A 26472-nucleotide genomic window follows, 5' to 3' on the forward strand; every position below is an offset into this window, starting at 1 on the left:
AGTCAAAATCTAGGCCAACCCCTTTGACCTAGCAGCCGGTTACCAGGGCCCCTAAAAGACGCATGCGGAGGGTGGCGCTCGCTGCGATGGCCTTGGAGCTCGTGGGCACCGGCACCACTTCTGAAAGCTCTGGGTGGCCTTTCCCAAGCCTGCCTGGTGTCTTGGAGAACTCTGTATCAGGGAAAACGTGAATTCTGTAGAAAAGAGCAGTTGTCGTTCTGGCAATGTCTAGGTGCCCGGGGCCCGTGGTTCTCCCGTCCTGCCCTCACCCGAGGCGGACCTGGGGCCCGTGGTTCTCCCGTCCTGCCCTCACCCGAGGCGGACCTGGGGCCCGTGGTTCTCCCGTCCTGCCCTCACCCGAGGCGGACCGGGGGCCCGTGGTTCTCCCGTCCTGCCCTCACCCGCGCAGCCAGTTCCATGCGTCTTTGGTGGTTGGGTGGGGACTGTGCATGTGTTTGGTTTATCTCAGTCTGTGGGAAGCCTGGGTCTTCCAGGAGAACCGGCCTCTGCTCCAGCCGGGGGTGCGTGCGACCCCCGGGAACCCCAGCCCTGTTCAGGTGCCCGGGAGTCACCATGCCCCGGGTCGTGTCACCAAGGCCCAGCCTTCAGTGTCCCAGTGGCTTGCCTGAGCTGGGTGGGACAGTGGAGAGTGAGAACTGCCCGAGGTTTGTGCGTAGAAATGGCCCTTGGGTGACCTGGACGCCACACTTCTGGCCTGTGAGGCTGCTGGGAGTGAAAGGCGGCGGCCGGGCTCGTAGCAGAGATGGCACCATTGTCCATTATCGGGAGCGGACGGATGAAAGCTGAACTGGGGCCATCTGGGGCTCACCTAGAATCCAGTAAGACTGAGTTCTGGGGCCTCAAGCTGGGTGTGCGCCCATGGCGTCAGGGGGCCAGCCTGCTGTTGGTGACCCCTGATCCTTCTGCTCATCTCGGGGTGAGAATTCTCCTGGCCCCAGTGCTGAGCAGGCGGCAGCCCTGGCCTCTGTCCAGGCTGTGGTGTGAGTGGCCGTGCGCCGGCGGTAGGGGACGGGCCGGTGTGCGTGTGGCCGTCCCCAGGCTCCCTGAGTCTGAGTGGCCACAGGTGAGGCTTCGGGGACGTGGGGTTACCAGTGCTTCTCTGATGAGAAAGCTGAGGCCACTGTTCCCTCTGGTAAGTGGGGGTGGCCCTGGCACGGCCCTCAGCTCAGGACAGCCAGGCAGGAGAAGGTGGAGGTGGGACGCAGGGTGGGGCCCAGGCCTGCCCAGCGGTCGGCCGGGGGTGGAGAGGAGGACGCGGTCAGCAGCGCGGCTGCAGAGAGCCCCGGCCCCGACCTCGGAGCCTGTGGGGGCTTGTCCTGGCCCTGCCTGGCACCGAAACCCACGCATGGGGCTGTATCTCCCCGGCAGCTGAGACCCATGGAGGCTGCAGCCCCACTAGCCTGCGCCCGAGGGCAACTGCCATTAGCGTGTGGCTCCAGAATGTCCCTGTCATTGGTGGTCTTTGTGCGAAGCTCCGCTCGCCCTTTCCAGAGCGTTTTCCGAGCTGCAGATGAGATCAGCCTCCCCCCTGCCACTGCGGACAGGAAGCAGGGATTTGTGCCTCGGGGGTGTACTCCGGCTGCTAGGCGTTCCCCGCTCCATGTGACCTGAGGACAGTGGCCCAGGCCTCCCAGGGAGGGCACCAGCCCTAGGAGAGGCCTGTCCTCGCCCTGTGCCACCACGCCTGTGTCGGGGAGGCTGGAGGGCGAGGCGTCCTGCCGTGGCGGGGAGGGTGGAGGAGCCGCGTGGGCCCTGCGTTTCCTGTGGATATTTGTGGCTCGTGGCTGTGGGCGGTGAAAGGCAGACAGATGGCCAGCCAGGTGACAGCAGTGGCCTAGACAGCTCTCCTTGCAGCCTCAGAGCCCCCCATGGCTTACACCCTGCGCCGTCACTCCCAGCCAGGCATGGCAGAAGCAGCGTGAGTGGCTGTTCTGAGCCACCGAGGGGGACAGGGCTGTTGGTGACTCTGCAGAATCCAGCCCGTGTTGACCGGCGTGTGATAACTGATGACGCCATTCCCTGGCCCAAGACCACCCCGCACAGTGGAGTGGCGGGGGGGGCGGTGACTTGAGCCCCAGGAGGGATGGGGGCGTTCCCAGGCCCTGGGCCTAAAGTGACCTCATGTTTCCCAGTTCCTCTGGCCCCCAAGCATATCCACACGTCAGAGTGCGTGGAGCTGGGGACCCAGCTCGCACCCAATCCCGGCTCTGTCAGCATTTTCCACAGGTGGTGCCCCTCACTTGCTGGGGCTCCTTTTGAAATAGTCTTGCGCTGTTGCCCAGGCTGAAGGGCAGTGGCGCTATCACAGCTCACAGCAGCCTCGACCTCCTGGGCTCCAGCAGTCCTCCTACCTCAGCCTCCCAAGGTGCTGGGATTACAAAGTGCTAGGTGAACCACCATGCCTGGCCTCCCCTGGCTTCCGCTCGCCACCACCCCTAACTCTGGGGAGCGCCCCCGACCTGCTTAGCACAGCAGCGTTCTTCCCAGTGGGGCCGGCAGCACTCAGCACTCGGAGGCCACCCTTCCGTCATTCAGTGGATCCGGCCCCAGCGCTGACCCTGGGTGGACCTGGCTTGCTTCGCTGATGGGGAGCTCGCTGTCACCTTATCCGTGTAGACCAATGGTGGCCACTTAGGATTTTACAGGATGTGACCCGGATGCCTTGGCCCCGAGCACAGTTCGTTGGTTCTGTACCCGAAAGGCTCAGGGTAGCACCCACGGGCCTCATCTTCACTCTCGTCCTTAACAAATACCTGCTGTGTGTCAGTGACACAAAAACCTCCGCCTCCACAGGCCTACTGCCTAATGGCTGGCACAGGGCTGGGGGAAGAGAGACAGTGAGCACATCATGAAACAAACAGCAGGGGCTGAGAACAAGGGCCAGAGAGATGGGGAGGAAGGGCTTGGACTGCCAGGGGCCAGAGTGGGGCCTGCCCACCAGAGATGCAGCTCCCATCCCAGAGGTTACTTCTTGGACCAGCGTGGCTGCTGGGCTTCCAACCATCACATCAGCATCTCAGGAGGGAAATCGGTGGGAAGGAGAGAAGGGCAAATACGCAGGTGCACCAGCTGCCTGTCGCCCTTCTGGGGAGCCTTCCCCGAGTTCCACCCCTCAACTACTGCATATGCCTCATGGGGCAGAGCTGGCGTTGTGGCCACACCAAGCTGCAGGGGTGCTGCCACACCTGCTGGCGCCCCCGTATGATCAGGTGTTTGCTTCTAAGGAGAGGGGGAGGCAGCCTGGGGAAGTGCCCTAGCGGGCCGGCCCTTGGGCTGCAGAGTTGGCTCGGCTCAGGCGCCACATGTCGCTGGCTGGCCTCGGGCAAGTCACGACCCCTCTCCGAACCTCTGTTTCCTCATCTGTAAAATGGAGGGACAAGTCAGGTCCAGGGGCTGTCGGGCAGACTGGGAGCGGCGCCTCTGTGTGTCCGGCAGCCTCGGATCACTGACACGCCTCCCCTGCTTCCAGTACTCCCTGTGCAACGAGCCGCTGATCGAGCTGTCCAACCCGGGCGCCAGCGGCTCCCTCTTCTACGTCACCAGCGATGATGAGTTCATCATCAAGACCGTCATGCACAAGGAGGCCGAGTTCCTGCAGAAGCTGCTCCCCGGATACTACATGGTGCGCGCGCCCGCCCCCACCTGCTCCTGCCGCCTTCTCCCGGCTGGCAGAAGCAGCAAGGCTAGGGCGAGCAGGCATCCTTGGGGCACAGCAAGAGGCGCCTGGGGACTCACCCTCGGGGTCCCTGGGCAGGGCTGGGTGGGCACCGGCCCCTGCCTGGCTCCCCACCCCCACCTTGCCAACACCCCCTATGAGCTGTGGGTTTGGCTTAGGGTTAGGGCGGCCCATGGGCCACGTCTCTCAGGTGCCATGGAGACCCAAGTGGCCCAAGGGTGACTCAGAGAGTTGCAGAGAGGAGGGGATGGGCCGCCAGCTGGTGCCCCACAAAAGACCAGCTGCTCAGGTGGGCGTGAGACAGCTCCATCTGGCCCATTCTTCATCCCACGTGACTCAGAAAGGGCACATCAGGCCCTGGGTTGGGGAGCAGGAGTCGGCGGCGGCCACTGTGTTCTTGGGCCTGGGACTCGGGTACTTGCCCAGACGGGGTGGGCGCCTCCCACGTGGCCAGGTCACAGCTGCTGCCCGGCCACTCTGGGCAGCACAGCCTGTGACTCAGTTTCCCCATTGAGGCCTCCTCCATCACTCTGTGTGATGCTTACGGTGGGGCCCAGGCTCCCTAGATCAGGCTCAGCAAACTCTGTCTGTCAAGTCCCAGAAAGTGAGTGTTTTTGGCCCTGCGAGGCTGTGGTCTGTGACTCCAGGGCTCAGCTCTGCCTGGGTGGCACCGAGCCGCCGTGACCACACGAGAATGGACGGGTGCGGCCATGTGCTCATGAGCGTTGTTCATGGACCAAGAAATGCAAATTCCATATCACTGTTCACCCGTTGCAAAAAACTATTTTTATTTCTCCTCTTTTTATTTATTTAGTTTACTTTTATATTTTTGAAATGGAGTCTTGCTCTGTTGCCAGGCTGGAGTGCAGTGGCGTGATCTCAGCTTACTGCAGCCTCCACCTCCTGGGTTCAAGCGATTCTCCTGCCTCGGCCCCGAGTAGCTGGGACTACAGGTGCACGCCACCACACCCAGCTAATTTTTTGTATTTTTAGTAGAGACGGGGTTTCACTGTGTTAGCCAGGATGGTCTCGATCTCCTGACCTCATGATCCACCTGCCTTGGCCTCCCAAAGTGCTGGGATTACAGTGTGAGCCACCGCGCCTGGCCTCTCCACTTTTTAAAACTGAAAAAAATCATTCTCAGCTCACAGCCCCACAAAAATAGGTGACAGCCGGGTTCCGCCAGGGGAGTGTTGGAGTTTGCAGAGCCTCCCCAGGCTGGTGCCTGAGGCCTCGCCCACTACTCCTCTCCCTGTGGGTCTGACCCGGCCCTGACACCCGGGCAGCATCCCCCTGGGTTCGTCATAGAAGGTTCTGGGCAGGGGAGCTGTGGCCTCACCTGGACAACCCTGGGTCACCCAGTGCCTGCTTGGGGTCTACAGGGCAGAGCGGGACCCAGATCCTGCCTGTGCCTGCAGACCCGGATGTGGAGTGAAAGTCCCAGCTGATCAGTCCAAAACAGGCGGAGCATAGCCAGCACAGAGGCCGGGCGCACGCCTGTGGTCCTAGCACTTCAGGAGGCTGAGGTGGGGGGATGGCTTGAGCCCTGGAGGTCAAGGCTGCAGTGAACTGTGATCGCACCATGCAGATCTCCAGACTGGGCGACAGAACTCCACTCTGTCTCAAGAAAATATGCGCGCACGCGCGCGTGTATGTGTATGTGTGCGCGTGCGTGTGTGTGCACATGCATATACATATGTGTATGTATTTAGGATAGACAGAGCATCACTTTTCTGTCCTCCAGACCTCCCAGCAGGCGAGCCCAGCTGGGGCGATGTCCTGTGGGCAGGCAGGGAGTGTGGAAGCCTCTGGAAGATCAGAAGTGCCTGACTCGGGGCCTGGCTCTGTAGAAACAGACCCTCCTGGAGCTCACAGTTGGATGGGGAGACCCCGAGACCCGTGAGAGTAGGGCGCTGTGGGAAGGCCAGGTGGGCACCTGCAGAGGGAGGAAGGGGTCCCTGAGGACTCCTGGGGAGAGAGGGGGCTGGCCAGGGGCATCCACAAGTCCCCTGAGGCAGAGGCCAGCTCCGCCCACCCCCGAGAGCCTGTGGCCCGGCTGCCCCTGAGACCTGTCCTCTCCTCCCGGCAGAACCTCAACCAGAACCCGCGTACGCTGCTGCCCAAGTTCTACGGGCTGTACTGCGTGCAGTCGGGGGGCAAGAACATCCGCGTGGTGGTCATGAATAACATCCTGCCGCGCGTGGTCAAGATGCACCTCAAGTTTGACCTCAAGGGCTCCACCTATAAGCGGCGTGCCAGCAGGAAGGAGAAGGAGAAGAGCTTCCCCACCTACAAGGACCTGGACTTCATGCAGGACATGCCCGAGGGGCTCCTGCTGGATGCCGACACCTTCAGCGCCCTGGTGAAGACGCTGCAGCGGGACTGCCTGGTGAGGCTGCGGCCCGGGCGGGCACGGGAGGGTGAGGGTGCGGGACTGCCTGGGGAGGGCAGGCAGGGCTGGGGAGGGTGCCAGGCTGAGGCCCGCCTGCCCCGAATCCAGGGTAGGCCCCAGCCCACCGTGGGGTCCGGAAGCAGCTCAAGCTTTTATGGCCTTAGCGTAAGATGTGGTTGGACACAGTGGCCCCTGCCTGGGATCCCAGCACTTTGCGAGGCAGGCGGATGGCTTGAGCCCAGGGGTTCAAGACCAGCATGGGCAAGATTGTGAGACCCCATTTCCCAGAGAAAACACAAAACAAAACACCTCTCCAGACCCAGCCCTTGGGGGTCGGGAGTGTCTGCACTGCTAAGAAGTGGTTCCTCTGGAGATGACATGGTGGCAGTGGTACAGAGTCCCCCTTAACCCCCAGAGAAGAGAGCCCAGCCTTTGGATGCTGCGGCCACAAGCCCAGAGCTCTCTGACCAGCCTTGAAAACTTGCTGTGCGTCAGTTTCCCCACCCATCCAATGGGAGGACTGCCTGCCCTGTAGGCTGCGGTGAGGGCCCTTATCTATCCGGTGGGGGGTCTGGCTCCTGTCCCCGTGGAGCCTGCGGTGGCTCTTCCTCTGCCTGTGTGAGCTGTGTTGTCCCTGCCCTACCCTCACAGCTGAGGCATGCAGCCAAGGAGGGGAGGCCTCAGTCTGTTGGGAGCAGAGCCTGGAACCTCCCAGCTCCCGCACTCCACCCAGGTCCCCCGCTGACCACCCCCAGCTGCCTGACCCCTTTGATAACTTGCTTGCTTAAATTTTTTTAAGAGTTTAAATAAAAAAGAACTTGACTCACATGTCCAGAAAACCGCCCAAACCACTCAGGCCTCAAGGCTACTGTGGGCACCCACGCACCTGGGTGTCGGCTGTTGGGCCAGGCACATCCTCGCCCTTGGGCCTGGGCTGCTCAGGCATAGGCCCGGCCCCCTGTCTCTCAGGAAGGAGCAAAGCCAGGAAGGAAAGTCCCCGTCCCAGCGCCCGAGGCAACCTGCTGGGAGACCGGAAGCCCTCATTCTCTGGCCCGCTTTGAGGCCGCTGTGTGACCACGGCCCCTCTGTCCCTGGATAAGGGTAGAACCCCACCCCTGCAGGGCCGTGGGACTACACCCCTCACATCCGAGCCCACCGGGCCATCGGGCCGTTGCGGGGTGGAGCCAGCTGACCGCATGTTCGCGCCCCACCCTGCAGGTGCTGGAAAGTTTCAAGATCATGGACTACAGCCTGTTGCTGGGCGTGCACAACATCGACCAGCACGAGCGTGAGCGGCAGGCGCAGGGCGCGCAGAGCACCTCGGATGAGAAGCGGCCCGTGGGCCAGAAGGCACTCTACTCCACGGCCATGGAGTCCATCCAGGGCGGCGCCGCGCGTGGGGAGGCCATCGAGTCGGACGACACGTAGGTGGGCGGGGGGCCTCCAGACCCCTCCCGCTTCCCTTCCCTGCGGGCTCCAGCCCCTCAGACCCCCGCACCCAACCCCGTCCCAAGTGTGGAAGCTGGCAGGGAGGGCTGGCGAGGGTGTCATGGGTGACAGAGGGACTGGGAGTCTGGAGCCTGGCATCGGTGCCCCAGAGCGAAGCCAGGCTGTGGTGCCGGCCACAGGCTGAGTGCAGGGTTCGGGGCCTGGTCTGGAAATGACAGGGTGGCACTTCCATTCGCCCGTGACTGGGCCAAAGCCACTGGCCATCCACAGGAATGACATTGAGATGGCATTTCCCCATGGTCCTCAGAGGGGTCCACGCGCCGCCTGTGTAGAGTGGAGCCACAATGGTGTGGAGGATGCGTGGGAGGCCAGAGGGACCGGGCGAGGCGGTGCCCTCAGCGGGACACAGCGCACGACGCGGAGGGCTGCAAACTCTGATTCCACCCAGATCAAAGCGGCTGTCATTCCAGCAGTTGCCAAGGTGGGAGGGTTGCTTCAGCCCAGGAGTTCAGTACCAGCCTGGGCAACATAGCGAGACCACATATCTACAAAAAATATGAAGCTTAGCTGCAAGTGAGCCTGTAGCCCCAGCTACTCAGGAGGCTGAAGGGTCCTGCGAGTGTGGCAGGCAGAGGCTGCAGTGAGCTGAGATTGCGTCACTGCACTCCAGCCTGGGTGACAGAGTGAGACTCCATCTCAAAATTTAAAAAAAAAAATTTTTTAATTAAAATTTTTAAAAAAGACCAGGTGTGGTGGCTTATGCCTGCAATCCCAGCACTTTGGGAGGCCAAGACAGGTGGATCACCTGAGGTCAGGAGTTCCAGACCAGCCTGGCCAACATGGAGAAATCCTGTCTCTACTTCATGCAAAATATTAGTGGTGTGTGCCTGTAATCCCAGCTACCTGGGAGCTGAGGCAGGAGAATCACTTGAACTCAGGAGGTGGAGCTTGCAGTGAGCCGAGATTGAGCCACTGTACTCCAGCCTGGGCAAAAAGAACTGAAATCTGTTTAAAAAAAAATGGCTGCTGACCAGCCGCGGTGGCTCACGCCTGTAATCCCAGCACTTTGGGAGGCCGAGGCTGGTGGATCACGAGGTCAAGAGATCCAGACCATCCTGGCCAACATGGTGAAACCCCGTCTCTACTAAAAATATAAAAATTAGCTGGGCATGGTGGCAGGTGCCTGTGGTCCCAGCTACTCGGGAGGCTGAGGCGGAAGACTCGCTTGAACCCAGGAGGCGGAGGTTGCAGTGAGCCGAGATCACGCCACTGCACTCCAGCCTGGAGACAGAGCAAGACTCCTTCTCAAAAGAAAAAAAAAAAAAAAGTGTCTGCCACAGATGATGGGAATGGCGGTGGAGAGAGGAGGCCATACCTCAGTAGCCTACAATCAAGTCTCTGCTGGACGCCAGGGGCAGAGGGGCCAGGCAGGCCCTCACAGCTCGGGGTTTGGTTGGGAAGACGCTCGCATAGCCCTCCTGGGATAGTATGGATGTTGGGGCAGGGTTGTTCTCTGGGGTGGGGCTGTCCTGGGCACTGTAGGGTGCTGAGCGGTGTCCCGGGCCTCCACCCACTCCAGGCCAGGAGCACCCCCAGTTGTGACAACCACAGATGTCCTCAGACACGGCCCAGGGGATGGGATGGACAGGTGTCGTACGGCAGTGCTGAAACGGTGCCCTGGTCACAGCAGCTCCCCGACTGTGGGGACAACAGAGCCTTCCCCTTGGTTACCGTGTTCAGTCCTCACAGCGGCCTTGGAGGAGGGAAGTGGGCTTCCCCCGTCTCCAGTGGAGGAAATAAAGGCTCCCCGGTGGGGGCAGCACTCCTCAGCGCAGCCGCCAGGCGTGGAGCCAAGTTTGACTGGCCTGGCCCGGGGGGCAGTGCTGGCTCACACTAGGCCACTAGCTGAGCCTTGATTTGCAACAGTGGTGGCGTGTTCATGGACAGCAGAGGGGGAGTTGGAGCCCCAACCAGGGTGTAGCTGGGGGCGGGGAGCCAAGGCCAGGCACAGCTCCCACTCAGACCATCCTGGTGGTTGTAGGGTCTTCGAGGGCCCAGCGGGGGAGCAGGTGAGCACAGTAGCCTGTGGTGTGAGCAGAGCGTGCAGGGCCCGGGCCTAGCGGGTCTGGTCCTGGTGGCTTCAGGATGGCTGCTGCACGTGTGGCCTCACTAATCGCGCTGGGCAGGGGACGTGTGGTGTGGTGCCGGGTGACAGTTAACTTCCCAGGCTGTACCTGAGACCCTGTGGCCCTGCCTGGGCATGCAGCGTGCGGTGTGTGCATGTACGTGTACGTGCATGTGTGTGTCTGTGCACATGTGTGTGCGTGGGGGGTGCGTGCCCGGGCCTCCTAGCTGGGACTCCTCAGCAGCGCCTGGGCCCGGGTTTCAGGCTGGGAGTGATGGAAGGATGTCAGGACAGAGGTTCCCGGGTGTCAGGCCCCACTCCAAGGGCTCCACGGGAGCAGGTGGATTCCCCAGCCCTGCCTGCCCCAAGTCCCAGCTCTGTGGGATGCTGACGGTGCCCTTGGCCTCTCTCCCCAGGATGGGCGGGATCCCTGCCGTGAATGGCCGCGGGGAGCGGCTACTGCTGCACATCGGCATCATCGACATCCTGCAGTCCTACAGGTGGGTGCGGGTGTGCAGTCACACAGGGGGGTGCCGTGTGTTCAGTCACACACTGAGGGGTGCCAGGTCTGCAGTCACACGGGGTGTGCCGGGTCTGCAGCCTACAGGTGGGTGCCTGGCTCTGCAGCCTACAGGCGGACACCTGGGTCTGCAGTCCCACCGGTGGGCGCCCCATGGACACCCATGTACAGAGGCGCTTGCCCGCGGAAACAGCAGCACCAGCAGCTCTTGGGGCTCCTCAGCCTTCTGGAAGGCTCTTGCTGGGCTGTTCCCTCTTGAGCCCTAAAGGAAGGTGTCTGGTCACCTTCAAAATCCACAGAGTGAGTTGCGCATAGTGGCTCACGCCTGTAATCCAGCACTGTGGGAGGCCAAGGTGGGAGGATCACTTGAGCTAAGGAGTTTGAGACCAGCCTGGACAACATAGCAAGACCCTGTGTCTACAAAAAAATTTTAAAAATTAGCAGAGCATGGTGGTGCTCCTGCAGTCCCAGCTGCTCAGGAGACCTTGAGGATCCCTTGAGGAGGATCCCTTGAGCCCGGGGCTGTAGCAGTGAGCCGTGATCACAGCACCGCACTCCAGGCTGGGTGAGCAGGACCCTGTCTCAAAGACAAAATCCAAGGAGTGGGTTTGAGGTCTCACTTTGGGGCTCGAATATTTGTTTTTTGTTTTGAAACAGTCTCACTGTGTCCCTTAGGCTGAAGTGCAGTGGCGTGATTTTGGCTTGGTGCAACCTCCACCTTCTGAATCAAAGCGATTCTCCTGCCTCAGCCTCCTGAGTAGCTGGGACTGCAGGCACCTACCACCACGCCCAGCTAATTTTTGTGTTTTTAGTAGAGACGAGATTTCACCATGTTGGTCAGGCTGGTCTTGAACTCCTGGCCTAAAGTGATGCACCCCCCTCAGCCTTCCAAAGTGCTGGGATCACAGGCGTGAGCCAACATGCCCGCCTGGGGCTCTAGCATATTTAAATACAGGGTCACCCACCCAGTGCTGTGGACATTGGGACCAGGTGGTTCTCTGGGGTGGGGCCGTCCTGGGCATTGCAGGGAGCTTAGCAGTGAGCCTCCACCCACTCTCTGCCTGGAGCACCTGCCACCCTGAGTTTTGACAGCCACGATTGCCCGAGGCCATGGCCCAGTGTCCTGAGGGGTGCACAGTGCCCCCTGAGTGAGGCCACCTGGCGTGGGGGGTGATGTCAGCTGCCACTCCGGGCACTCTCTCCACAGGTTCATCAAGAAACTGGAGCACACCTGGAAGGCCCTCGTCCATGATGGGGTGAGCGCCTGCACCCCTCCTCCCACCTGTCGTCCCGGCCTCCCTCCCATTCATCGCTCCACAAACAGACCACCTCCTGGGGCCAGGTGCTGAGGACTAACATCTGTGTGGCCACAGCCTGTAGAATCCAAGATCCCAACAGACACCCCCATTTTTCAAGAGTGTTTAGAAGGTCCAGGCCATAGCTTCCAGGATAAGCATGGAGCAGGTCAGGGTGTTGGCCGGCAGAGGCCTCTGGGGATGTCTTAAAACTCACCAAGGCCCGGAACCCACGGCCCAGAGTGGATAGGAGCCCTCTCGCTCTGACGAGGCCGGCCAGGATGTCCTGTGCTGCCGCCCCACTTCCCTGGGGTTGTCCTTGTCCCCTCGCCCACAGTGGACAGGCACCACCTCCCACTGCAGCCTGTGAGGGTGGAGTCGTTCACGGTCCTGGCGCGTGGCCACTCCCCACCAAGAAGACTGGGAAAGGAGGCTGCATTCTGGGAAGCCAAGGGTCACATCCCAGCAGGGCCCCAGCCAGGCCATCCTGCCTCAGCCTCCCCTGCAAGTCCACGTGGACCACTGTGCCTGGCCAGAATACCTGATTGACCTGGTTTAAAAAGGCAAAAATGCTGGCTGGACGAAGTGGCTCACGCCTGTAATCCCAGCACTTTGGGAGGCCGAGGCACGTAGATCACAAGGTCAGGAGGTCAAGACCATCCTGGCCAGCCCTGTCTCTACTGAAAATACAAAAATTAGCTGGACGTGGTGGTGGGTGCCTGTAATCCCAGCTACTTGGGAGGCTGAGGCAGGAGAATTGCTCAAACCCGGAAGGCAGAGGTTGTGGTGAGCCAGGATCATGCCGCCGCACTCCAGCTCGGACCGCAAAGCGAGACTCCGTCTCAAAAAAAAAAAGGAAGTCAAACATGCTAACAGGTCTCTAGTGGAAAAGTTCCCGCCTCTTCCCTGTCACCGTCTCCCTCCCCAGAGGGAGCCCCTGTTCCCAGTTCCGTGAGCCCCTCCCAGCAAGCCATGGTGCCATGGACACATCTCCAGCCTTTTCACATGGAAGGTGCCCCCCGACCTCACCCCACACCCCGTGTCTGTCTGGGGCTGTCCCTGGCTGTTGGTTGATACGCCCTCTGACCCCGGGCACCCCCACCACTCTCTTCCAGGACACCGTGTCCGTCCACCGCCCTAGCTTCTATGCTGAGCGCTTTTTCAAGTTCATGAGCAACACGGTCTTTCGGAAGAATTCCTGTAAGCCACCTGAGCCCTGTGGGGTGGGAGGGACTCTAGGGGAGGCTGAGAACCCAGTGGGCAGGGACGGTAAACCCAGAGCCCCTGTGCCCCCCCTCAGACCGGGCCTTACCCGGAGGTAGGGTGGTCAGGACATTTACCTGCACAGGGGTAGAGCATGGGTCCACAGCCTGAATCCTGAATCCTGGCCTGTCCTCCCAGTGTGCCTCAGTTTCCCCATTTGCACAGCATGGTGAGGGTACAGTGTTTATATATGGGATGGGTGGGCCTGGCCCCCCCAGGTAGCTCACAGTGTGTGGGACTGCCCACAACATCACCTTCACCAAGGAAACCCATCCCAGCCAGGAGAACCCAGGAGGCCAGCCCAGCAGAGTATGGGAGGGGAAGGTGGGGACTCAGGGTTCATCCAGGGTGCCCTGGGGAGGTCCCCATCTCTAAGGACTCAGCTTCCCCTCGTGCCACTGTAACATCTGGTCTCAGGCTTGGGGTCCCAGGTCCCAGTGCAGACCTCGGCCTGTGGCCCACCTGCTGCAGATGGGTTCCTCCCGGGTCTGTTGCTCAGGGCCCTCCGTACTGGAAGGCTCCCGGGCTCCCCAGCATCCTGCACAGGCCTAGCACACAGGTGCTTGGGAAGTGTCGGTGGCGTGAATGGTCCATGGGTACGCACCCATGGGGGCCGCTCCCGGGAGCAGCAGGGACAGGCACGCCAATGTCCCGCGCTCACAGTGGGGCCGCTCTTCCCGGCTCCGAGGTCAGGGACCCCCTCTAATTGACACCGTGGGAATTGGCAGACATCACGTGTTAGGAACTGTCTCTGGAGAGCCGGCTGTGGAGCCTGTCCCCACACGCCACTCTCTGGGACCATTGCCACGGGGTCATTCCCAGTCATCCTGGGGTGTTTGCCAGCCTTTGGCGATTATAGGAAGCTGCACAAGGCAAACCGAGCGCCTACTGTTTACCAGGAACTGTGTGGGCCATTCCGGGGCCAGAGGTCACAAGAGCTTGGTGAGGAGGCAGAGCTCAAACAGCTCTGAGGACTGGCCCAGTCCCTTGCGGGGCGCTGTGGCATCACCTGCCCCGCCCAACCCAACTGCTAAGGTCAGCCACCGGGGCCCAGAGACACCAAGCCACACAGCCAGTGGGCGAGCCTGGATCTGGGCTCTACATGCTGAGCCACTGAGTTCTCCAACGACACCTGGTGCTCCCCAAGGCTCTCATGTCTGTCTGAAACTGGGGGCCCTGGCCAGCTTGATAGATGGGAGCCACAGGTCTGCAGGGCCCGGGAGGGCAGGCACTGTGCCAAGCCCCGTGTGTCTCAGAGATGGTTGAGTGGGCAGGACAGGTGACTAGGACCCCCAGTGCCTCCCGCAGCCAGCCTGGTTTTCTACAGAGGCTTTATTGCTTCCTGGCCTCAGGGATGGCAGAGGCACATGCAGGCAGCGGTCCTGTCTGGGCTTTGCTGCGAGCCCCCAGCAGCCCCAGGTGCCAACACACACCCCCCCTCCCCTGCAGCCCTGAAGTCCTCACCCTCCAAGAAGGGGCGCGGTGGAGCCTTGCTGGCCGTCAAACCCCTGGGGCCCACAGCCGCCTTCTCCGCCAGCCAGATCCCCAGTGAACGGGAGGAGGCCCAGTATGATCTGCGGGGGGCCCGCAGCTACCCCACGCTGGAGGACGAAGGTGAGGGGCAGAGGGCGGGAGTGTGCTTGTGGGGGCCGCAGGGTGCCAGCAGCAGCCCAGTGGGCGGGGCACAGGCCTCATCCTGAGTGCTCATCACTCAGTTGCCACCTCCGGGACCTGCAGAGCCGGCCCGGCCCCAGGGAAGAGCCCCAGAGAGAGCTGAGTGTGGAAGGCTCCACTGGGCACTGGGACAGCTCCCACCCTCTGTCACAGTCACTGTCACCTAGGTGCACTGGGATGCCATAGAAGGCATGTAGCCCCCGGGCTGGGCCTGATGTCAGGGAGTTGGGGGGGTGGAATGAAGGAAGGGACGTTGCCATGTGCAGACCGTGGGGCAGTACTGCACCTGCTGTGGGAACAGCAAGGAGGATCTTGTGGCTGAGCAGTGGGGAGGGGAAGAGAGGGAGGAGGCAGTGGGGTGGGGCAGGCCAGGTCGCACAGGGCCTTCTGGGCTGTGTAAGGGTCTGGATTCTATTTTGAGAGCGGTCAGAAGTCTTCATGCAAGGGGGAACGTCACCCTTCTCTGCCGTGTGGGGAGATGGCATGTCCGGGAGGCTGCAGGCGCTGGGCTGTGGGCTCCCGGGTGAGCCCAGCCTCAGGGAGAACCCTCTGTGGTGTTTGGGGCCCGGAGGCTCTGCAAGGTGCCCACAGTCCTCTCCTTGCAGGCCGGCCTGACCTCCTGCCCTGTACGCCACCGTCTTTTGAAGAAGCCACTACAGCTTCCATTGCCACGACTCTGTCATCCACATCCCTCTCCATTCCTGAGCGGTCCCCCTCGGAGACGTCAGAGCAGCCCCGGTACAGGTGGGTGGGGCATCCGCTGTGCAGGAGGCGGGGAATCCACTGTGCAGGTGGACGGGGCATCTGCTGTGCATGTAAGTGGGGCATCTGATGTGCAGAAGCACGGGGCGTTGCTGTGGATGTGGGCGGGGCAATTGATGTGTAGGAGGGCGGGCCATCAGTTGTACAGGTGGGCTGGGTATCCAATATACAGGTGGGCGGGGTTGCCGAGGGGGTGGGCCATGGCTCTTCCCCTGTGTCACCTGTTTGCCTTTTCTCTACAGACGGCGCACACAGTCCTCTGGACAGGATGGCAGGTGAGACCCAGCCCCCTTCCCTCCCTGGGTCTCTCACCGGCTCATCCTGCACAGCTCACAGCTCCCATTCCCGCCCCCCGACCCCTCTGCTCTCTGCCCATTCTCTCCTGGGGACAGATGTAAGGTTCCAGCACTCAGCCCTAGAACCACACAGAATCTGCTAGTCCCTTTGTTTTTCTTATGCCCTGGGGCAGCTCTGGCCTGTGGATCTTTCGATATTTCTTCTTCTATTAAGTTTTCTTTAACTTAAAGAAAGTACAAGAGGGAACATCATGAAATGCCCCCTCCTGCAACGGCCCGTCCCTTCCCAGGAGCAACCACTGGTACTGTGGGTTTGTCTCTTTGCAGAGGTACTTTCTGGGGACACAGCAAATGTGCACCAGGCTTGTGGTTCCTTGATTTATTTTTCTTTTGAGGCAGTGTTTCACTCTGTTGTTCAGGCTAGAGTGCATTGACGCTATCTCGGCTCACTGCAACCTCCACCTCCTGGGTTCTAGCCATTCTCCTGCCTTAGCCTCCCTAGTAGCTGGGATTACAGGTGCCCACCACCACACACAGCGAATTTTTTGTATTTTTAGTAGAGACGGGTTTCACTATGTTGTCCAGGTTAGCCTCGAACTCCTGACCTCAGGCAATCCATCTGCCTCAGCCTTTCAAAGTGCTGGAATTACAGGCGTGAGCCACAGCGCCCGGCTATGGTTCCCTTTTATTTTGACACAAATGGACACACCCATGCACACCGCCTGCCCCTTGCTGTTGTCAGGAGACTGAAGATGGTCCCACGGGTGGGTGCGCCGCTCCCTGTTGTGCCTGCATGCCGGCCTTCCATCCCATGGGCTGCACCCGGCTTCAAGTGCCCAGACCTCACAGACATTTGCGAGGTCCCCAGGGTCTCACTCTTGTGAACACTGGGGCAGTGGCAAGGTGTTGCTTTCCTTAACTGTGTTTTAATCACTGCTGCCTAATGAAAGAAACCCCTTGGTGTGCCGTGGTGCCCAGGGTGTGCTGGGTGGGATGTGACCCTCCCCTCTGTCCAGCATGCCATTTGGAGAGAGCACATGCCCAGGCCAGGCTCCCGGGACACTGACTCACCTGTCAGACCCTCGGTTGCCAGGTTCAGGAACTCTCATGGGGGTGGGCAGGATCTGTGACGCCTAAGCCGGTCGGGGCCACCATTCACTCATATGCCTCAAGAGCCTGCTGTGCCCCGGGCCCTGCCAGCACCACAGTCACCAAGGGACCCAGGTGGACAGTCCCCAGGCTGGGAGTGACAGCCAGAAAGACCAGGCCCGAGCAGGAGGCTCCCAACCCCCCTCTGGGACTGGCCCGGGAGTTCACTAGGCACTCCTGGGGGTAGGACAGGGGGACAAGAGGAGGGAAACTGAGTCACAGCCTCCCATTGCCTGCAGGCCACAGGAAGAGCCACCCACGGAAGATGGCCTGCAGCAGATTACAGTGCAGGTGGAGCCCACGTGCAGCGTGGAGATCGTGGTCCCCAAAGAGGAAGACTCAGGGTGAGTGTGGCCTCGGCGGGAGGTCAGGGCGCCCACCTGCTGCGGCCCCAGAGGAGCCAAGAGCACCCCAAGGTTTCAGAATGAAGCCGCTCCATCTTACTGGCTTGTATTAACAGGTGGTGGTTTTCTACACATTTTGTTTTTGAATGAAGGCAGTGGTTCTCAACTAGCTGGGGCTGATCCTTGTCCCCAGGGAACACTGGGCGATGCCTGGGGGCATTTGTGGCTGTTGGAACCGCGGGTGCTCCTGGCATGGAGTGGGTAGAGGCCAGGAACGCCACTCAACATCAGCCTGCCGTGCCCAGGACAGCCTCACCCCAGAAAAGGACCTGGTTCCACTGTCCACAGGGCCAAGGGCAAGAGACCCTGGGCAGAAAGTTGTGTAAAAGCATCTCTGAACTTCCAAGTCATGAGGGCTTTTTTTGCCTTTTTAGTATTTACTTATTTTATTTTTTATTTTATTGACTTATTTTTTTGAGACAGTTTAGCTCTTGTTATCCAGGCTGGAGTGCAATGGAGCGATCTCGGTTCACTGCAACCTTCACCCCCCCAGGTTCAAGCTGTTCTCCTGCCTCAGCCTCCCAAATAGCTGAGATTACAGGCGCCCGCCACCACGCCTGGCTAATTTTTGTATTTTTACTAGAGAAGCAGTTTCACCATGTTGACCAGGCTGGTCTCGAACTCCTGACCTCAGGTGACCCAACGACCTCGACTTCCCAAAGTGCTGGGATTACAGGTGTGAGCCATTGCGCCCCACATCAGTGCCACACACTTCTAGACTAGCAGATTTGGTGAGAATTTGCCCCAAGGGTAAGGACAGCACCAAGCCGTGAGGGGTCCACTGTCATGGCTGAAAACCCTCCCACCAGGCCCCACCTCAGCCCTGGGCCCACATTTCCACATGCGATTTGGTGGGGACACACACCTCAACCATGTGGAAAGAATGAGCATCTCTGTGTGGGACGGGACGTTCTCTGTGAGCCCTGTGATGTCCAATCTTTTTTTTTTTTTTAATTGCATTTTAGGTTTTGGGGTACATGTGAAGAACATGTAAGATTGTTGCATAGGTACACACATGGCAGTGTGGTTTGCTGTCTTCCTCCTCATCACCTATATCTGGCATTTCTCCCCATGTTATCCCTCCCCAACTCCCCGCCCCCCACCATCCCTCCCCTGTTTCCCCACCAGGGACCCCAGTGTGTGATGCTCCCCTCCCTGTGTCCATGTGTCTCATTGTTCAACACCTGCCTATGAGTGAGAACATGCGGTGTTTGATTTTCTGTTCTTGTGTCAGTTTGCTGAGAATGATGGTTTCCAGGTTCATCCATGTCCCTACAAAGGACCCAAACTCATCGTTTTTTATGGCTGCGTAGTATTCCATGGTGTATATGTGCCACATTTTCCCTGTCCAGTCTGTCATCGATGGGCATTTGGGTTGGTTCCAGGTCTTTGTTATTGTAAACAGTGCCGCAATGAACATTCGTGTGCATGTGTCCTTATAATAAAACGATTTAGGCCGGGCGCGGTGGCTCAAGCCTGTAATCCCAGCACTTTGGGATGCTGAGGCAGGGGGATCACGAGGTTAAGAGATCGAGACCATCCTGGTCAACATGGTGAAACCCCGTCTCTACTAAAAATACAAAAAATTAGCTGGGCATGGTGGTGCGTGCCTGTAATCCCAGCTACTCAGGAGGCTGAGGCAGGAGAATTGCCTGAACCCAGGAGGCGGAGGTTGCGGTGAGCCGAGATCGCACCATCCGGTTTGCAAAAATAGCTGATGGACAACAAAAAATGAAAATTTTCTAGCTCATTTAAAAAAAAAGCAAAAGCCAAATTGGAGGATGGGAAAATAATCCTTCAATAATGAATGATCACCAAAACTACTGCCACCAAGGTCATTCAAGAATGGCCACATTTTTCAAACATGATAACCATTAAATAAAAATTCAAGCCAGGCGCGGTGGCTCAAGCCTGTAATCCCAGCACTGTGGGAGGCCGAGGCGGGTGGATCACGAGGTCAAGAGATCGAGACCATCCTGGTCAACACGGTGAAACCCCGTCTCTACTAAAAATACAAAAAATTAGCTGGGCATGGTGGTGCGTGCCTGTAATCCCAGCTACTCAGGAGGCTGAGGCAGGAGAATTGCCTGAACCCAGGAGGCGGAGGTTGCAGTGAGCCGAGATCGCGCCATCGTACTCCAGCCTGGGTAACAAGATCGAAACTCCGTCTCAAAAAAAAAAAACAAAAAACAAAACAAAAAAAAATAAAACGATTTATAATCCTTTGCATATATACCCAGTAATGGGATTGCTGGGTCAAATGGAATTTCCATTTCTAGATCCTTGAGGAATCGCCACACTGTCTTCCACATGGTGGAACTAACTTACACTCCCACCAGCAGTGTGAAGATGTTGAATCTTCACTGTCATCATTCAGTTCCTTTATGTCTTTTTTGTTGTTGTTTTCTGAGACAGAGTCTCGCTCTGTTGCCCAGGCTGGAGTGCAGTGGCGCGAATCTCAGCTCACTGCAGCCTCCACCTCCTGGGTTCAGGTGATTCTCCTGCCTCAGCCTCCCGAGTAGCTGGGATGACAGGCACAAGCCCCATGCTGGCCCCTTTCTCTCTGTCCTTTCTGTCATCTGTCTGATGCGTGTAATCCCATGCTTGCGTCGTTACCAAATTCTTCCTGCCTTTCTAATGATTTTTGCTTGAGACGGTTTTTTATTTTCGTTGCAAGAGACCTTTTTTAGCACTCACAGCAGCATAGACCAGAAAATAAAGCTCTGGGGATTTATCTTCCACCCGGCGTTCCTGCCACTGTCAGCTCCTGGCCGTTGCCAAACCTCGAACCATAAAATTTCAGGCTTGGCTAAAAAGAACTGAACCTCCGACGTAGCAGGAGGGCGTGTGTAGCCGCATTCCTGGGATAAACACTATGCACCGACTGCATAGCCAAGACCGAGGCCGTTCCTCACCTCCTCTCTGTGCCTCCGTTTTTGCAAAAGTATCACAGGGACGGTAGCTGCACCGTCTCCATCCTTCACGATAGACTCAGTGAGTTAATCACAGGAGCCCGTCCTGGTCTATAGTAAGTGCTCAGTGAAAAGGACAGAGAGGCTGGGCTTGTGGGCTCCTGTCTGTGATCCCTCCTAAAGGACGCTGAGGCGGGAGGATCGCTTGACCCCACGAGTTGGAGACCAGTCTGGGCAACATAGTGAGACCCTGTTTCCACATACACACACACAAAATTAGTTGGGTGTAGCAGTGCACACCTGTAGTCTCAGCTACTTGGGAGGCCAAGACGGGAGGATCGCTTGAGTCTAGGAGGTGGAGACTGTAGTGAGCCATGATGACACCGCTGCACGCCAGTGTGACTGATGGAAAGAGAGCCTGTCTCAAAAAAATAAAGAAATAAAAGGAGAAAGCTCTGATCCCAGTGGGGTGGTGCATCTCTCCCCACTTGACAGGTGAGGTGACTGAGGCTGAGGAGGAACAGGCCCTCCCAGGGTGGCAGAGCTGGGGAGGGTGAGGCCAGCACCTGCCCGCAGGTGTGCGTGTGGGAGGCAGGGCCGAGCTTTCAGTGGGCTGGCAGGTCATTCCTGGGGTCAGCGTTTGGGGGCTTCTTGAGGGGTTTGTTCTGATTTGCGTTAAATAGTAGGAGCATGTAGCCTGCGGTCAGCTGCCTGGGTTTCTATATCAGTGATGAGTGTGCGAAGCCCCTGCCTGGATCCCGAGCCGGGCAGTAGGGAGGCTCTGGGTGGGGTTGAGGGTCAAGTCTGCCTGTCTGCTCCGTCCCCAGGGTGGAGGCTTCCCCGGCCGGTGCCTCTGCTGCTGTGGAAGCAGAAACTGCCAGCCAGGCCTCGGACGAGGAGGGTGCACCCGCCAGCCAGGCCTCAGACGAGGAGGACGCGCCCGCTACTGACATCTACTTTGTAAGTGCCCCGGGCTCCTCCTGACTCCGACTCATCAACCAGACTGTCTCTCTCACATGTTCCACCGTGTGCACACCGTGTGCACATGCACATAGGCACGTGAGAACACTGTGTGCACACACACACACTGCACACAGGCACGTGAGAACACCGTGTGCACACGCATGCACACGGGCACGTGACAGCACCGTGTGCACACGCACGCACCCGCACATGGGCACGTGAGAGCACCGTGTGCACACGCATGCACCCGCACACGGGCACATGAGAGCACCATGTACACAGACACCTGCACACGGGCATGTGAGAACACCGAGTACACACACACCCGCACATGGGCACGTGAGAACACTGTGTATACACACCTGCACAGCCACATGAGAGCACTGTGTACACACACACCAGCACACAGGCATGAAAGAGTGCTCTCTTGACCCTCTACATGCTCTCTCACACCAGCCGGCACTCTCACGCCACGTTCACACCCACGTCCTCTTCCTGGTCTAACCCCACGAGGTGGGAGGCACCTCCAGACCAGGCCTTTCCCACGCCCCAGAGCTGCCCCTGTCACCTCCCCAGCCTCTTGCCCACGGCACCTTCCGTGCCACCCATCTCCGTGGGAGTCATCCAGAATCCTCAGACTCTCGGCCCCTTGGGAGGCCCCGGCATAGGCCAAGGCCCAGCACTCTTGACAGCCTAGATGTTCAGGCAGGGCTGTGGCAACAGGACCTTTTTCCTGTCACCGTGGGTATGGCCAGGTGGGCTCGTCCTTGAGGAGGGCCGGGGGACAGGCAGTGGCAGGAGGGCCCCCTGCTCCCACACCGCACACTGGGGACTCAGGGCTGCTCCTGGTCGAGGCTGGGTCTGCCCGGCCCTGGGGACCTGGGATCCCACCTGCCTTTTGCCAGGGTCTGAATGAGGTGGCTGCTGGGTAGCCAGCGAGGCCTGGGATGTCCGGGCAGCATCTGCACTCCTCAGTGGCCCCACTCAGGGGTCAGGCAGCTTCAGGTCACAGGGAGGGCCGGAGGCTGCAGCCCAATTCCCAGACGGCCTGTCCTCACCCTGCACCCCCTGGGACGGTGGGTGGGGTGCGGGCATCAGCCCTCAGAACCTGTTTTGGGGGCATCCACTGGCTGCTTCCTAACTCCCCTGCTATCTCCAGGGATGCTTGTGGGGTCCCTGTGCCCCCACCTGGCTCTGGAGATGGGAGGGGCAGGCCGCGTGCCTTTGCCCCCACCCACCCCATGTTGCCACCCCTCTCCCCAGGGCTGGTTTGTGCGTGTCTTGGTCTCCGGATGGTACGGGGCCCGGGGGCATATCCTGCTGTGTGTCTGTGTCCTGACACCCTGCTGCGTGGGCAGCAGAGAAAGGAGAAGGGAGGCCTCAGTCCCACCCCTGCCCTGCACCCCCGCCTCCGCTTGGCACTCAGCTCTCCCCACCTGCTCCCACTGCCTCTCCCACCCGACCGCGGGGTCGCCGCCTCATCCGCTGTCCTCTGTTTTCCTTCCTCCTCCCGCCCGCCCGGCCCACCCCGTCCAGTTCACGGATGGGAGGTACTGGATTTACTCTCCCCACCATCGCCGACTGCGGGCCGTGACGTTGAGCGCCTCGGGGACTGTAAGTGACCGCAGCCGGCCACCCTGGGGAGAAGGGGCGGTGCCCCTCGGGCAGAGGGAGCCGCAGGTCCCCAGCCGGAAGCACAGGATCCAGCGTCCGCTGTTCTCCAGAAGGGCTTTGGGGAAATCACGGCTGCGGTTGAGGTCAACCAGGCTGGGTCCGGGCTGGGCACTGAGCTGTGTGCATCACTGGGAATGTCACTTGGTCCCGCGTTGAACTGAGCGCTCCATAGGGCGGCACCATCACCAGCTGCACAGCTGAGGCCCGGGGCCTGCCTCTGGACCCAGCCCTTCCGTGTCAGGGTGTCTTGGGTAGACGCTTCTCATTCGTACAGACCTGGCTGCCCTGGCCCCCAAGGGGCATCTGCTGGCTGCGTGGGGGAGGTTGCACAGGTCAGCAGAGTGGCCACAGGGCTGGGCTCCGAACCGTAGGGCCATGGAGATGGGAGGAGATGGTGTCTCCACACCCACCTCACAGGTGGAGACGCTGAGGCCTCAGCCAGCCTGGGAGACCACATGGTTTAGTAAAAATCCAGGTCCCCGAGCTCTCAAGGAGTCCCCCCGGGACACCACATGGGCCCACGTAGCTAGCTGTAGGATCCTCGGGGCCTGCTCTTGTCATTATGACCAAAAAGCCAGGGACCAGAGAGGCCAAGAAACCTGCCCAGCACTGCACAGCCAGAATGGGGCGCAGACCTGAAGCAGGGGTGTCTCCTGGAGACAAAGCCCCCATGGAGGCCGCCCTGGCTCCCCGCCCATCAGCAGACACCTCTGAGCACCGCCGTGTGCCAGGCACTCTGGAGTGACCCCAGAGGTGGAGGCCACCTCCCAGGCTACACCAGGCAGCTCCGTCCCACGGGGCCAACATGAAGCCAGCCACCCTCAAAGCCATGCCCTGGAGATGGACAAGGAGCTGCCCATCGGGCCTGCTGGGAGGGTGGAGCCCTGGAGAGAGCCACGGCCCTGCCGGCCACCGCCCCGCAGGCAGGGAGCAGCTTGCACAGGCTGCCCGGGGAGCGGGCTGCCTGGACTCTGAAAAACACCAGGTTTGAAGGGGCAGAAGCTGGCACTGGTCTCAGCAGCAGGCACAGCAGAAGCAGAAGTGTGGGGGCCGGAGGGGAGGCAGGACGGCCGTTCAGAACACCCCAAGGCCTGAGTGCGGGCGAGGCTCTGCCCTTGGTTCCGGTCTTCCTGGGCTCACCTGGTTCTGGGTCCCAGCTGCCACTGCCCCCCACTTCCCCTGCCTGCCCAGCTGTTGGCTGAGGGGGTCCCTTTCTGTCCCCGCAACTCCTGCAGGACAGGGAAGTCAGCTGTCCTGCCCTTTTTTTGAGACGGAGTCTCTCTTGTGTCCCAGGCTGGAGTGCAGTGGCATGATCTCAGCTCACTGCAACCTCCGCCTCCTGGATTCAAGGGGTTCTGCCTCAGCCTCCTGAGTAGCTGGGGTTACAGGCACCTGCCACCACTCCTGGCTAATTTTTGTATTTTCAGTAGACAGGGCTTCACCATGTTGGCCAGGCTGGTCTCAAACTCCTGACTTCAAGTGATCCACTTGCCTCGACCTCCCAAAGTGCTGGGATTCTAGGCATGAGCCCCCGTACCTGGTCTGTACCCCCATTTATAACGCAGTAGCAGAAGGATACTGTTGTCCCTGCCCAGGTGCTATGTGCGCAGTGCCACCCAGGACGCCTCCCCATCCCCTGACCCCGGAGAGCAGCTCTGAGGCAGCTGCTGCCACCCTCCTCCCCGTGGGCCAGCTCTTTCCGGTGGGGACCCTGTTTTGGCCCCACAGTTTCAAGTCCCCATTGGAGCCGTCAGTCAGCCACCAAATCAGTACCGAGCACCCACAGTGGCTCCCCACGCCAGGCCCTCGAGGGACACGGGGGGCATGCTGGACCCACCATTTTCACATCAGGGATTCCGTGCTGCATATGCAATCCTCCTGGAGGAAAAGGCGAGGCCTGTGCTGGGGTCCCGGCCCGTTGGTGCAGGAGTCAGTCCTCCGAGACTTGGCTTCTCGGGGTGGGAGCTCGGTGCCCAAGGGCTGGGAACAGGTCTGGTGGGAGCTGTAGGACTGGGCAGGGTGGCGTGAGCACAGAGCTGGGCCCTGTGAGGGAGCGCGGAGGTGGGGCTCGAGGCAAGAGAGGGGGTGCCCCCCAGGTTTGGCTTGGGCAGACGGGAGCTGGCACAGGCAGGGCACATGTCTGATGAAACGGCGTGGGTTGGCCTGGGCAGCAGGTAGATAAAACACTGTCCTGATCGGAAGGACGAGCAGTGGGTCGTGGGGTGATGGGGTTGTGGGGTTGTGGCTGTGACGAGCGTAGGGGCTGAGGGACACCAGGTGGACGTGGCCAGGCAGATGTGTCTTCAGGCCTGGCACACAGGGGCCGAGGTCGGGCCCAGTGGAAATCCCAGTTCTGTGCCGGGAGGGGCGTTGAAGGCTAGGGCAGTGACAGGAGACCGAGAGAGGAGGATGTGAGGAGGAGGACGAGGAGGCTGGACTGGAGTCCTGCGGAAGCAGCCTGGGGCAGGCGGAGCAGAGGGAGCTGGAGGGCCGGGGCTCCTCAGGGGGTGCAGACCCGGGGGCAGGGCGGGGGTGTTGGAGGAACGCACCTTCCCTCCCCCCCAGATCTCACCCAGACTTGGGACCCCTCCCTCGGGCACAGCTGGGAACAGCTCTGCCTGTCCCTTGCCCTGGACCTGCCTGTCCCTGTGCACTTCTGGGCTCTTACAGGGCGAGTGGCCTGAGCCTCAGTCTCTCCTGAGCACACACATGGGCAGCCGTGTGTTCAAAGTCCCGAAAGGCTTCTGCATCAGGAAGTACCTCCAGCACCCCAACCTCCCAGGACCCCCGTAGAGAGCCCCCAGGAGCCCATGCGCTGGTGCCCGTGGCGCAGGCAGGACTGGGGGCTGCAGTGGGGATGGGCTGTGGAGGAGGAGGAGGAGGAGGAGGAACACGTGGTGTTCCAGGTCGCGACCCCGACCCGCTTCCGCCGGCTCTGTCACCTGCTGTCTCAGACCCTGCCTCGACTGAACTAACCGCTTTCTGCCACCCCCCCCGCCCCGCTCCACCACACTGAGCCGAGGCCCCAGGCCCATCCAGGTTGGGAGCAGGTCCACCAGGTCAAAGGGGCAGCTGGGCCGAGCCACCCCTCGTCCTCCGTGGGGGATTCGCCTCTTTTATGTTCTCCTGTCTCTTCCTTCTCCCTCTGCCTCTCTCGCGCCTCCTCGCACCCTGCTCTTCTGCGCCCTCCTGCACGCGCCCACCCGCCAGCCCACCGATGAGAGGAGCTGGGTGTACTCCCCGCTCCACTATAGCACCCAGGCCCCCCCGGCCTCCGACGGCGAGAGTGACACAGTAAGTGTGGCCCAGGTGCGCCCGCTGGCTCCGCGGGGTCCGAGGTTCTACTGAGCGCGGTCCCCAGCCTCCGGGACAGACAGGGACTGAGGCCCGGGGCGGGAGGGCACAGGCCGCCCAGAGCTCTGCCCTGGGCTTTCTGGCGCTGGGGGGCCGTGGGGTCAGTGTCTCGGGGCCTGTGTTGGCCCAAGGAAGCCAGTCCCTGGCAGGGGGCTTGGCGGGTGGCCGGGGGGGGTCCTCTAGCCGCCCACCTCCCACCCTCACCTGCCCTCTTGCTCTTGCAGTAATTTCTATGCAGTCCCCGACCCAGAGCCGAGCGCCGCTTTCGCTCCGGCCGCCCCCAGAGGCGCTGCCCACCCCGCTGAGGCCCAGAGCTCGGGAGACGCCCGCCTCGCCGCCCCACTGGACCTCGTCCTCCCCCTGCACGGATGCCGATGGTCAGGCCCCTCCCCCTGTCGGCGGCCTGCCCCTGTGAGACCGACCCTCCCAAGCGGCAAATCGCATTTGAGTCCTTACTCTGCACAGAGACGGAAGCGCGTGTGTTTGCTTTTAGGAAAAGAACAAAAAAGACGCACACACAAAAAACAGACAAAGAAGAACCCC

At 60.4% G+C, this 26472-nt stretch overlaps 1 protein-coding gene across 9 annotated transcripts in view; it reads left to right on the forward strand.

The window, feature by feature from the left end:
- The window catches only part of PIP5K1C (phosphatidylinositol-4-phosphate 5-kinase type 1 gamma), a 58243-nt gene extending 31771 nt beyond the window's left edge, over positions 1-26472 (forward strand). For 3 of the 9 annotated variants that reach the window (XM_032252265.1, XM_032252272.1, XM_032252273.1), the window contains 14 exons: positions 3491-3643; positions 5787-6086; positions 7308-7513; positions 10080-10163; positions 11391-11439; positions 12594-12678; positions 14191-14355; positions 15021-15159; positions 15420-15452; positions 16862-16966; positions 20766-20898; positions 22438-22515; positions 25786-25869; positions 26154-26472. In XM_032252265.1, the coding sequence (XP_032108156.1) occupies positions 3491-3643; positions 5787-6086; positions 7308-7513; positions 10080-10163; positions 11391-11439; positions 12594-12678; positions 14191-14355; positions 15021-15159; positions 15420-15452; positions 16862-16966; positions 20766-20898; positions 22438-22515; positions 25786-25869; positions 26154-26156 (1617 nt within the window). In that variant the 3' untranslated portion in view covers positions 26157-26472. Of the gene's footprint in view, positions 1-3490; positions 3644-5786; positions 6087-7307; positions 7514-10079; positions 10164-11390; positions 11440-12593; positions 12679-14190; positions 14356-15020; positions 15160-15419; positions 15453-16861; positions 16967-20765; positions 20899-22060; positions 22273-22437; positions 22516-25785; positions 25870-26153 lie in introns of those variants that run through there. The other 6 variants (XM_032252267.1, XM_032252269.1, XM_032252268.1 and 3 more) reach the window with 6 other exon arrangements.

The sequence above is a fragment of the Sapajus apella genome, unplaced genomic scaffold, assembly GCF_009761245.1.
Source record: "Sapajus apella isolate SASKATOON/1434 unplaced genomic scaffold, GSC_monkey_1.0 scaffold77, whole genome shotgun sequence".
Lineage (NCBI taxonomy): Eukaryota > Metazoa > Chordata > Mammalia > Primates > Cebidae > Sapajus > Sapajus apella.